This window comes from Rhinolophus sinicus, linkage group LG01 (assembly GCF_036562045.2).
Source record: "Rhinolophus sinicus isolate RSC01 linkage group LG01, ASM3656204v1, whole genome shotgun sequence".
In the NCBI taxonomy this organism is placed as follows: Eukaryota; Metazoa; Chordata; class Mammalia; order Chiroptera; family Rhinolophidae; genus Rhinolophus; species Rhinolophus sinicus.
This window is the reverse complement of record NC_133751.1, coordinates 6677412-6689972: the sequence shown is the minus strand read 5'-3', so window position 1 is coordinate 6689972 and position 12561 is coordinate 6677412. Positions and strand designations below refer to the sequence as shown.

General features: G+C 36.6%; 1 protein-coding gene across 7 annotated transcripts in view; it reads left to right on the top strand.

Moving 5' to 3' along the window:
- Nucleotides 1–12561, top strand: part of DYRK1A (dual specificity tyrosine phosphorylation regulated kinase 1A) — a 140102-nt gene that overhangs the window by 107457 nt on the left and 20084 nt on the right. For all 7 annotated transcript variants that reach the window (XM_019730317.2, XM_019730315.2, XM_074325423.1 and 4 more), the window contains 4 exons: nt 2033–2180; nt 5731–6017; nt 8974–9120; nt 10887–11027. In XM_019730317.2, coding sequence (XP_019585876.2) covers nt 2033–2180; nt 5731–6017; nt 8974–9120; nt 10887–11027 — 723 coding nt within the window. The remainder of the gene's footprint in view (nt 1–2032; nt 2181–5730; nt 6018–8973; nt 9121–10886; nt 11028–12561) is intronic.

Below are 12561 nucleotides of genomic sequence, written 5' to 3'. Positions count from 1 at the left end.
TCCATTTCACCAGGTCACATTGATGCATCCCTCCTACGCTGAGGTGTGCTCAGACTCCGGACCTACCACTCACCAGATAATGTCTTCCATATTGACCTGGCCAGACCTTGTTCAGTAGGGGGCTCCTTCACTTCTTTAGCCAGTGGTTATCAGTCCTGATTGCACATTGAAACTTCCCGGGGAGCTTTGGGGGAAAAAGAAAGGACTGATACTTAGGCTCCATGCCAGTCAAGTCAGAATCTCTGTGACTGGTTTCTGGGCATTGGTATTTGTGAAAAACTGCCTATTAAATGAGTCATTCAGGGTGGAAAACCATTGCTTTAGCATTTAGCAGGTTAACTGTTTGCTAAGTCAGTAAATAATTGGGCCCTGTTAATGGCCTTTGTCCTTGAGACCATTGGGATCTGGGCAGTGAATTGCAACTCTTGGTGCAGTCAGTGTAGTCAGTGAAACAGAAGGATGTCAGAACCACTGGTCAGGTGCTTACTTGGGAAGACTCTGATTTAAAAGACAACAGATAGTATTTTTTAGAACTGGGCGAAAGCAGAGGTACTGCATTTTTCATTCCAAGTTTGATTTTAGCCGAGGTGTTTATAATCTATCATTGACAATATATTTAGCCTTGACTGTTGTAAATCTTAGAACATGCATTCCATTCTCTTCTTGTAATCCAATGGTACTCAACCTACACATTGGAATTCAGATTTTCTGAATGTGCTAAATAACGTATCTAAAACTATTACCTATTCAGATTACATATAATATAACTATAACTTAATTATACTGGTTATTTCTTTTTTTTTTTTTAAAGATTTTATTGGGCAAGGGGAACAGGACTTTATTGGGGGAACAGTGTGTACTTCCAGGACTTTTTTCCAAGTCAAGTTGTTGTCCTTTCAATCTTAGTTGTGGAGGGTGCCATTCAGCTTCAAGTTGTCCTTTCAGTCTTAGTTGTGGAGGGCGCAGCTCAGCTCCAGGTCCAGTTGCCGTTGCTAGTTGCAGGGGGCACAGCCCACCATCCCTTGCGGGAGTCGAACCGGCAACCTTGTGGTTGAGAGGACGCGCTCTAACCAACTGAGCCATCTGGGAGCTCAGCAGCAGCTCAGCTCAAGGTGCCGTGTTCAATTTTACTTGCAGGGTGCGGAGCCCACCATCCCTTGTGGGAGTCGGGGAATTGAACTGGCAACCTTGTGGTTGAGAGCCCACTGGGCCCATGTGGGAATCGAACCGGCAGCCTTCAGAGTTAGGAGCATGGAGCTCTAACCGCCTGAGCCACCAGGCCGGCCCATAATGGTTATTTCTGATTGGTAGAGATAGTTTTATCTATGTATTGATTTCTTAATTGTTATGTAAATCTCTTTGTTAATAGTATGAAACTCATTTAAAATGAGTAAATTAAAATGAGAGGTGTGTGTTGTGATTTGGTCACGAACACTCCACTGTCCTTATAGCATTGATTCTCATTTTAAAACTGTTAATCCCCTAATTATGGCATTTAATATATGTCATGGAACTTGTCTGATCATTTCTATTTGATTTTTGTGTGTGTGTGTGTAAACTAATCCTTCTGTTACATACTCATGTTTTTATCTATGAAAATCTAAAATTAGAAAGTTATCTACATTTTTTTCAGGTGACTTACAACTTTTTAAATGTTTTACACTAATACTTGGGATTTAAACCAGGTTTTCCTTCCATTAAAAGAATAGTTGGAAGATTGTCTTATAATGTTACTTAGTAAGAAAGGTGAAAAATAGAAGTACTTGTTAAGGTTTATAACTTAGTTTTGAAGGAGGAAAATAGTTAATCCAATTTTGTTTAGTAAGGTCTCTGTTTGGGGATATTTAGAAATACTGTAAAGACGCAAAAGATTGTAAAATAGTAAATGGATGATAATTGAATGGAAACGGATGGATCTCTTCTAATTAGGAAGGTCAGAAAATGAGAGGTCAGTGTACAGTTAAGGTGAATTGTAAACTGCTGTGAAGTTGTTGCCATTGATGAAACAGAATTATTCCTTCTTCTCCTTTAGGTTGTAAAGGCATATGATCGTGTGGAGCAAGAGTGGGTTGCCATTAAAATCATAAAGAACAAGAAGGCTTTTCTGAATCAAGCCCAGATAGAAGTGCGACTTCTTGAGCTCATGAACAAACATGACACTGAAATGAAATACTACATAGGTAAACAAACAGCCAAACAAAGCAGTGGGCCCTAACCCAGACCAGAAATTTGAGTTAATGGTTATTTTTAAAAAAAATATGTCGATTTTATCTTAAAGTGATTGACTAAAAATATAACTATTTCTGTTGGAGGGGATAGATTTATATAAGTTACCGATCTGGCAGTAATATTCTAAGTATTTGGGAAAGTGCGTTCCAGATGGTGTACGATTTAGAAGCAAACGAGAATAGTTTCTCTTTTTGGGCGTTGGGGGGGGGAGCAACTTACAAGTGCCATTTGTTTGCTTTCATCATGCGTATTGATCCAGTGTCCTCTTTCTGGTAACAGTTTCTCACACAGCTCAGAAATGAGAAGTAAGCTAACTTATTGTTACTGGTGATAGAACCATTTTCGGGATGTCTGAGCCAAGATCTCAGGCTCCTCCCCAGACTGTCAGTTTGACAGCCACCATTTATTGAACTCCTACCATATTATTTGTGCTTTTCTTCCATCATCTATGATGGTCATAGCAGTCCTGTAAGGTAGGTGGTAGAATCTTTGTATCACAGACGGTTTGTACCACGAGTTACGTATACAAGGTCTCAGAGCTCTGGAGATAGGATCTGAACCTACCTCTGCCTAACCCTCTTTTTGAAAACAAAAAGAGGAGACAGAAGAATTAGGAAAATAGTGAAGTCTGGCGCCAATTGGTATATGGGCAAAACATCTTCTAATTATACCTTCTTTAATACTATTAATCAAATCTAAGATGCCAGTGATTGTAAGACACCATTATTTTATGTGCCACCAGGAAACAAATTGCTGCCAAGTATAAATATAAGAGACTTTAGAACCAATTAGAGAAGTTCCTGTAGGCCATGTATACATAGCAACTTATGTTCAGAAATGCCTGCTTTGCCTGATAAACATGAGGTTACATGTTATTTAGCGAACTCCTTTTTAAGAAAATAAGAAAGGGCATTATAGTTCTCTAGTCCCCCAACAGTGGTAGAAACAAAAAATGGATGTTTAAAGGTGTATGGTTAAGATACACAGGTTAGATTTCATTTATGAAACACCCTTCATCCCCTCTTGTACAATAAAATGAGCTTATACTATTACTTTTTCTTCCTTAGTTTCTTCTTTGATATAATCCATAGTAATAACATTTGTATTTAAAACTTCCTCTTTACACTTACTGGTCATTTGCTATTTTCTGTGATTATAACTTAGTATAAACTGAGCCTATTTCCCTTCAAGGGGCTTGGAAGCACAGGAAGGACCTTCTAAGGATGCTTGACTTATAAAGTGCTCACTGCACATGCCTCCCCCTTCCTTTCTTCTCACTCTCGTTTGTTGTGTTTTGAGTGTTTGCTTATTAAGTATTAGAGAATATGGTGGTGCATTGCTGTAATATTTTAATTCTGCCTTTTTGAAAGAAAATGTGTCAGGCTTATAGTAAGTATTCAATAAATGTTACTCAGTTCTGGATAATAATGGCTGTTATTTTGTTTTTAGTAAACTAATCGTTGATTGTATTTTACAGATTTTTTTTTTAAGTTCTGATGTACAGTGTTTTAAGCAACTGAGGTTCTATATAGGAAAACAACAGAAGAAGAAGTTAGAATTAGACACAGCCATGCCAGTAGAGTTGATACCTTAAATTTAAGGTGTCTGAAAGTCATATTGCTCTTTAATGATGTAAATAATTTATGTTTTGAAGTAATTGATCAGTCTAGTTTATTCTGATGTTTTATAGTCTTATGTCTTTTGACCTCTTAAAAAAATCTACTGCTTGACCATGTAGCATCATTTCTTACCTGGATTATTTAGTACCTGCCATGGTCTGGTTAAAAGAAAATTCAGTTTAGACCTAGAACAAAGTCTTGCCAACCCTCCATGCTCCCTGAAGTTCAGTTCAAAAGACTAAACAAATACACTGTGTTTGAGAGTTCTTTGGCAGTGGCCTTAGTGCTTCGCACCCTAGAGACACGCAGCAGATGAGCACTGCGTAGGAAGGTTGAGTAGAACCCAGTGCATTGGTGTTCCATTGGAAGAACATTCTAATCACAGCTGCTTAGAGGGGTTTTCATAATCGCGTTGGAATTCTTCTGACATCAGTTCCCTTTTGCATTCCACTTGTGGCTACTGCTTGACAGTATTAAAACTCTTGCATGGACCATGTCTATGGGGTGTCTTATTGTCACATGGAGCTGTTGTTAGTTTTAAACCAAGGAACTTCAGTGATTAAGAAGATAAGGTTACATTCTTATGAAACCTTTAAGGACTCTTTTGATAATTTGCAGAGTGTTGAGTTGTGGTACAGACTCCCATGGAGCCATGTAGAGTTTGTATTGTGTTACTTAACCTAATTTTAGGTCGTGTGTATCAGGAATGATCTAAAAGCAGTATTGGTGTACACTGTTTCCAGGGAGGCAGTTGTGGGGACTGCTACCAGGACAGCTCAGTGTAGCCCCCTCCTCAGGGACCAGACGTTGAATTCTGTCATTGTTATTCTTGTCGTAATTATTCCAGATAACTCTGTAGAGAAACCTGTTGTTATGATACTAAAAGACAAAAATGAAGGTAACCTCGACAAATGGTTGTTTTATGTTATTCCAGTTGAGTTATGGGTGCTTGTTCGGTGTATGTAAAAATTTTATAGTGAAGGGGGCAGCATTTTATTGAATGACCTCATCTGAAGTGAAGTCAATCTTAATTAAAGCACAATCTTTGAAGCAATTTAGCGAGCGAATATTAAGCTTTTTTAGAAGGTCAGCAGTGATAGCAAGTAATGTATTCTCTTTCCCCATTCATAAGGCTTCTTATAATTTCTTCTTGTGATTGAGCTTTATTTTGAAGTTTTCCCAAACCTTCAGTCTTACACAAGATGTCCCATGTACCAGTTTGATGAACATAATCAAATACTGTGATTATGAACTCTCATACCTTCCAAAGCATGGTTTTCAAACATTGCTATACTTGCCTAAAAGAAAAAAAAAAGAATCTATGTTTGCCTTTGACAGTTGTTACAGAAAATGACTAGTGAAATCTGAGGCTCAGCAAAGCAGATTGTGTATCTATCAAAGCCTTCCCAGAGAGAGCTGCTAAGGACAGCATTGTCACCAACTGGAGATCCCGGTGGGTGGGGCTTAGACAGATGCAGTTATGGGTTGAGGTAGGGCTCTCAGGAAGTAGAAAGCATTTTCTCTTACAAGTGAGGATAAAGTTACCCAAGTATTTTCAGTACTGGTTGTCAGTTTGCTACTCAGGTTTTCAGACCTGACTTAATTTTTTTGAAAAAACAAGGCACTTTGGTGGTATTTCTTACATTATATTGCTTATTGACAGACACTGCACCTGTTTAATTCAGCAGATGAACAATTTAGATATTCTTAACTGATTAAAGAATGTGCTATTACTGCAGAGTGCTGATCTCCAATTTTAACTTGATTTTCACTCTGCATTTGACATTGTAATGTTACAGATTGTTTGAGAGTTTATGCATACGTTATTCTCATTTTATTGGTTTATGTGGAATTTAAAATGAAACTTTTTTTCTCTTTTCAGTGCATTTGAAACGCCACTTTATGTTTCGAAACCATCTCTGTTTAGTTTTTGAAATGCTGTCCTACAACCTCTATGACTTGTTGCGGAACACCAATTTTCGAGGTGTCTCTTTGAACCTAACACGAAAATTTGCACAGCAGATGTGCACTGCACTGCTTTTCCTTGCGACTCCAGAACTTAGTATCATTCACTGTGACCTAAAACCTGAGAATATCCTTCTGTGTAACCCCAAACGCAGTGCAATCAAGATCGTTGACTTTGGCAGTTCTTGTCAATTGGGGCAGAGGGTAAGTACATTTTAGGACTTGTGAATTAAATACAATTAGGTAAAATAGGTATATTCTTGAAATGTTATTAATGTGTATACGATTTGGAAATAATTACAAGGTGATTATCTGTAAAATGTAGCACTTGAATCACCTTGTGTTGATACCTATTTTGTGGAAATACCTTTTAAAATGCAAATAGTAATACCTTGAATTGGAAGGTATTGGTTTTTCAAAGGGGATTTTTAAAAATTATATGTTTGTTCAAAGACTAAGAATAGGAGATGAGCAAATTAAATATTAGGTGGTTTGTATCTATCTTTCCCAAATAGAGGTTTTTGTATAAATTGGGGGAAATTCTAGTACTAGAACATTAAATCATTACTGTAAAATATAGATCAAGATAAATGTTTTTCCTCAAAAACTGATGGGTGAAAAAAATGCAGGTAATTTTGCATCACACATGGTAATACAGAAATTACACAGTTGATAGACATACTGCTTTTGAAAAATAATTTTAAGTTTTATTTTCACTATATAAATTTTGACGCTTGTCCAAACTGGTTTTCTTCAGACTGCTAAAAAACAGACATGTCTGTAGCAGAAAAGAGATTTAAGTTTAGCTGATTCTAGGATAGGAAATTTTTGCTACTTTTTTTTCTAGCATTATTTCTAGCATTACTCTGAAGAGCGTGTTTTATTTGTAAAATAGAAATTATAGGTTATTCTCTACTTAAAAAGAATTAGGATCACCATTTGATAATATTTTACTCATTTTAAACTGTTCTATTCACTTCAAAACATTGAAACTGCATTTCTTTGAAAAAAAAGGGGACACAACTGACATTTAGATACTACTATTTGATAGTAGCTTTCCATTTCTTGTGTTTTCAAATTAGTGAGATTTCCTGTACTGTCCAGCTGTTTACTGGGTTTTATATACAGCAGGTGAATTTAATCTTGAAGGTTTATAGCCAGCCAACAGGATTGTCTGACTCTGTTATTTTCTGCAGATAATCTTATGGCAGCAATGCTATATAGATTATTGAAATAATTTTTTAAATTGAAGGCGTAGTAAGCAAAGTTTGCTGTTTCAGATGCCTCTGAAAATTAAGACATGTTCATAGTTGTTCATGTGGGATAAAGTATATTTTATGACTGGAAAATATATACCCATCTTGGAAGTTATTTGGGTAGATTTTAGACTCGGGAAAAATGTTCCCTGTTTAAACCAAATCGTATGCTCTGTCCTAATATCAAACACTAGTGTCTCTCTCTAGCCAAACTGAAATAGCTATTGCTTTAGCTCAGTGAGTTTTCAACCACGTGAGTGTATCAGAATCGTGTGGGAAGTCATTTCCAAAATACACATGCAGTGACCCTACCCTGGACCTCCTGGCTCAGCATCAGAAAGTGGCAGGGCAAGTGTATCGGTCAGAGTCCCTCGGGATTCTGGTGCACGACCTTGTGGGTGACCCAGTCTCTGCAGTCATCAGACTGGATGTGGAGGTGACTGACTTACCTCAGGGGGGAAATAAGACCATCACAGGAGCAGGGAGTCTTTGAGGCTTAATGAGGCTCTTGGCTTGTACAAACTTGGAAAGGTAATACTTCTTCCTGGTCCCTTTGAATTAGACTTTCTTCACTCTGAGAAGGCCTTAAGGTTGGGTTGACCTGGTTCTGGAGGCATGAGATTATTATTCTTGGAGACTTGGCTGGAGTTGTAGGTGGAAGCCACAGAGGCTTTTGTGAGAAAGCAGAAAAAGACCATGTTGCTGGCTGCCTGTTTGAGTGTGGAGTTAGGTAGTTAAGAGGATTTTGTTTCTCATTCTTTTTAAATAAAACTTTCTTTGCTTTACTGATACTTGCTTTAGTAGATATAAACTTGGGCTAAGTGAAGATGAACTGGTTTCTCAAGACATTTTCAGAGTACTTCATTGACGACAATCCATTTCAAGAGTGTCTTTTTCTGAGAAAGCTTAGATTGAGGTAGGAGGGGGACCGGGCAGAGACGTGATGAGCCAGAAAAGACTCCCAGCTGAATCTTCATATGGCAATGTTTCGAGGATTTATCTGTGATACTAATACAGTGCAGATGCCTGCGTTTTCAGTTACGTTGTACAGAGTTTATTTGAGTCTTAATGGTGAAATACATTGTAACCTAAGTTAACCTAAAGAAGGTTAACTTAAATACAGTTTAGCTCTTAAGTTAATGTCAAACTAAGTGCCAGCCATATCAAGAAAAAATAATTAATAGAGAAATACATTATTCTCAATAATATTTTTTCCTAATAAGGCATAATTGTTTTAAGATATATCATGATTTACCAGTTAGGATTGGACTAAATGAAAACACTTACATTTTATATATTTTGCATTTCAGTCAGATTAACCACTCGCTTGACATGTTTAGTTCTTTCCTTTTTTTTAATTAAAATTTATTGGGGTGACAATGATTAGTAAAATTACATAGGTTTCAAATATACAACCAAAGTGTCCTTCGATAGATGATTAGATAAAGATGTGGTATATATACACAGTGAAATATTGTGCCATAAGAAAAGACGCGATGGTGCCATTTGTGACAACCTACATGGATCTTGAGATTATTATGCTGAGCAAAGTAAGTCAGACAGAAAAAGTCGAGAACCATATGACTTCACTGATAATGTGGGATATAAAACTGAAAGCAACAAAGGAAGAAGACAGAGAAAGAAACAGAAACTCATAGACACAGACAATAGTTTAGTGATTACCAGAGGGTGTTGGGGATTGGGGGGATAGTAGAAGGGTAAAGGGGGGACATGTTTAGTTCTTTAATATTCATAGTCTAATGTTGAAATCAGTAAATGGAGCCCTAATTTAGGAGTTAGCCAATTATTTGTTTCTGTTAATATTAGATTGATATTCACCTAGTGTTGACCACAATTAAAGAAAACTTATTTTGGAATTAATACTATTGTGAAATATATTTCAGATATACCAGTATATTCAGAGTCGCTTTTACCGGTCTCCAGAGGTGCTACTGGGAATGCCTTATGACCTTGCTATCGACATGTGGTCCCTTGGGTGTATTTTGGTTGAAATGCACACTGGAGAACCTCTGTTCAGTGGAGCCAATGAGGTATATGATGGGTTGCTTTAAAAATTGTTTCTATTTTCATAATTTCTTTTTGTTTTTAATCTTGAACAGTGTAATCTGAAAGTTGTTTTAAGGAAAAGCTGTCTATTTACCATCTTAATCATTCAAATGTTAGGTTAGTTTTGAATGTATATTATCCATTTTTTCAATTATATAATGTTAAGAGAGTTAGATCTTTTAATCTGCTAATGAAGAACAATAAAGTAGATTAGAAAATGTTAAGTATTTTTGTATAAAGTTTACAGATTTTAAGTATAATAACAGAAGAAGTTGATAACGAAGGAATGAGGGCCACCCTGAAAACAGTGTAAACGTCACTATAAATTTTGAGAGTATAATTTGAAATTAAAGAAGTGATGACCAATAGCGTTGATGGAAATTCAGTCTGAATAATTTAGAGTAAATTAGGATTGTAGAATTTTAGAGCCACAGACTATGTGCCATTCTTCTAGTCCACAGGTTTTCTGTCTGTGTTCTTAGAAGATTTTTGATGGTCAGAGGGCAGTACTTGGGAGGGCAAAGGAGGGGCCAGATCCCCTTGCAGTCACAGCAGTTAGGCTTTCATTGATTTTAAAACTGTTTGCTTGTGGGGTTTTTTATTTTTAAAGAAAAGTTAACCATTGCAGATTGTGATCAGTCCATTCATTTATAAATGAAAAAAGAAAGATCGACAAAACTTAATGACTTGTACTGGGTTATAGAACTGCTAATAAGGTAGAGCTACTGTTCAGCTGTAACTGCAATAGTGTGTGTGTGTGTTTATTTTAATATAAATACTGTTACTGTAAATTAATATCTTTTCATGGGCTTAAACAATATTAGGATAATCTGAAACTTGAGTGGCTTCCATCTCCGTCCTTGTAGGAGCCAGAGCTGTTCGATTGGCTGGAAAACCCCTTCCTTCCATGGACTTCTGTCCTCTACCCCTCATCTCCCTCACTCTCTGACCTAGCACACAGTCTTCTGTTTGGTTCCTTGGAAACAGTAGTCAGAGGCCACTACCAAGGCCTTGGCATTTCTTCTTCCTGTGCCTGAAACGCTCTTTCCCCAGATAGCCCTTGGCTCCTTCCCTCATTGTCTTTCAGTGTTTGCTCTCAGGTCACCTTCTTAGTGGTTTCACAACACTTTAAGTTGCAGTGTCCCTTCTCACTCCCCATCCCCTATAATTTTCTCCATAGTTCTCAGTTGTCATTTGTCATAATATATGTATGTATTTGTTATTGGGGATCTGTTCCCCATCCATCACATCACCTTTTTGGTAGGGATTTTTATCTCTTTTGTTTACTGCTATATTCTACTGAGCGTGGTTTCCAGCATATAGTACACACTCGCTATTTGAGTAAATGAATCTGTACTTTCAAAAGCAGTTTATTAGAGCTACACTTTATTAATCCTCTGGTATTTTTTTTTTTTTTTTGATGGTTATTTAACTAAAACTCTCCAACAACTTAAACTTTTAAAATTCTCTTCAAACCTTCCTTTTTCTCCTTTGTATCCATGGCCACCTGACACACCACAGATTTATGTGTTTATTTGTTTGTCTGCCCTCCCCTCTGAGATGTGGGACTCTAAGGAGGGCAGGGAGTTTATCTCATTTGTTCATTACCATGTACTCAGTGCCTGGCCCACAGGCGGTGCTCAGCTCACTTATTTATAGTGAATGAATGAATGAGTGAATGGATGAATGGTGAGCAAAAGATACACTACAGTAGAAATTACAGATTTTTTTGTTTTTATTCTTAATACAGGTAGATCAGATGAATAAAATAGTGGAAGTTCTGGGTATTCCACCTGCTCATATTCTTGACCAAGCACCAAAAGCAAGAAAGTTCTTTGAGAAGTTGCCAGATGGCACTTGGAACTTAAAGAAGACCAAAGATGGAAAACGGGTAAAATAGGGAAACACTTTTTTTGAGCCTTTGTTATTTCTTTCACTAGAGTTGTCTTTTTATATCTCATTTTGTATTTACTTGAAATCAGCGTTAAACAGTTTCAATAATAACTTAGGTGTGTATATATTTTCTTCAAAAGCTAGATATAGAACTATCTGTATGGACCAGTGTTTGCTTAATGGTCAGGGTTCTCTGTAAGGCTACATTATGAAAACGGTATGTCTGCCTTTTGAGACAGCTGATCAAATCAGCAAGCCTTGTTTCAACAGTGGGATCAGTCAGTTTGACCTTTGTTTCTCAAAACTTGCATGTATAGTGAATTCACAGTTAACAATACTGCAGCTGTGAACAGAAGTCATAATTTCAGTAAATGGCCATTTTTTTAGTTCAGATGGAAGAAAAAGATTTTTGACTTAAGCAGTAATGTGACAAGAATATGAACTGACAAGATGATCCTTTGATCGATTTTATATTTTTAGCTTGATGATATGGTTAGCAGGAATTTCACACCTCTAAAATCTTTAAAAAGTGAGGTTTTTAAAATATTAGGCTTGTTTTAGTGATTTGCTTTTATCTGAGAACTGGTTTTTGGATACCTGAACTATGTCAGTTTCATAGAGAAATCTGCATCTTGATTTACCTTTCTGTTTTATAGATCTGAAAATAATCATGTATTTTATACTAGTTTGTTTTAGTGTACAATGAATCTAATGCCTAAATATGTGATTGTGTGTGACATATATATAAAGGACACCATGTGATTGTAGTTTTGCATTTTTAACTACAAAATGTTGAAGAGATTTTAGTTTTGCCCCAGTTTTTATTTTGTCCTTGCATTTTAGCGGTGGGGCCAGCAAGTGTCATTTCCTGTGAACTGAAGATTATTGTATGCTTTAATTCGTCTTCATGTAGCTATCGAGTCTTAACTTTTAATACCAAGTGATTTTCTTTAGAATATTTAAAAATATACTATATATGTAATTGTGTTTTTCAGAACTGATTTGTGGCGAATTGCATTCTGCCTTATTGTCTAAAGTTCCAGGCAGTGCAATGTCCGGCAGCTAAATTTTGCCTATTCCCCTAAGGAAGGAAAGCACCAGGCAGACATCCTAAGTCCTTTTGCTTTTGTCACATACCTGTCAATCATGGCCCCTTTCCCCACTGAACCAAAACACAGCCTGGGAATCCTTAGCTTCACCAGCAGTCAAGGTAGCTCTTGCCAGGTGATTTGAATTAGCATGGAGCATATGACACCTCTTTCATGTTTTGTGTCTCTGCAGTACAGGGCTACTTCTTTCTCCATTTTGAAGTTGTTTTTCTTTTCTTACGCTATTTTTTTCTTTTTTTAAATAAAATGTTCATCCCATCCCATTCCCTAAATCTCTGCTTTATAAAACCACGGTTAATGGACTATAACCTGTCATTTCCTTCCAATTCAAGCTATAATCATTACTATTATTTTTAATTATTTCTGGGGAGGCATTTGAGAAAAGAGTAGATAAATCTTTTCCCATCTTAAAATTAAAAGTGT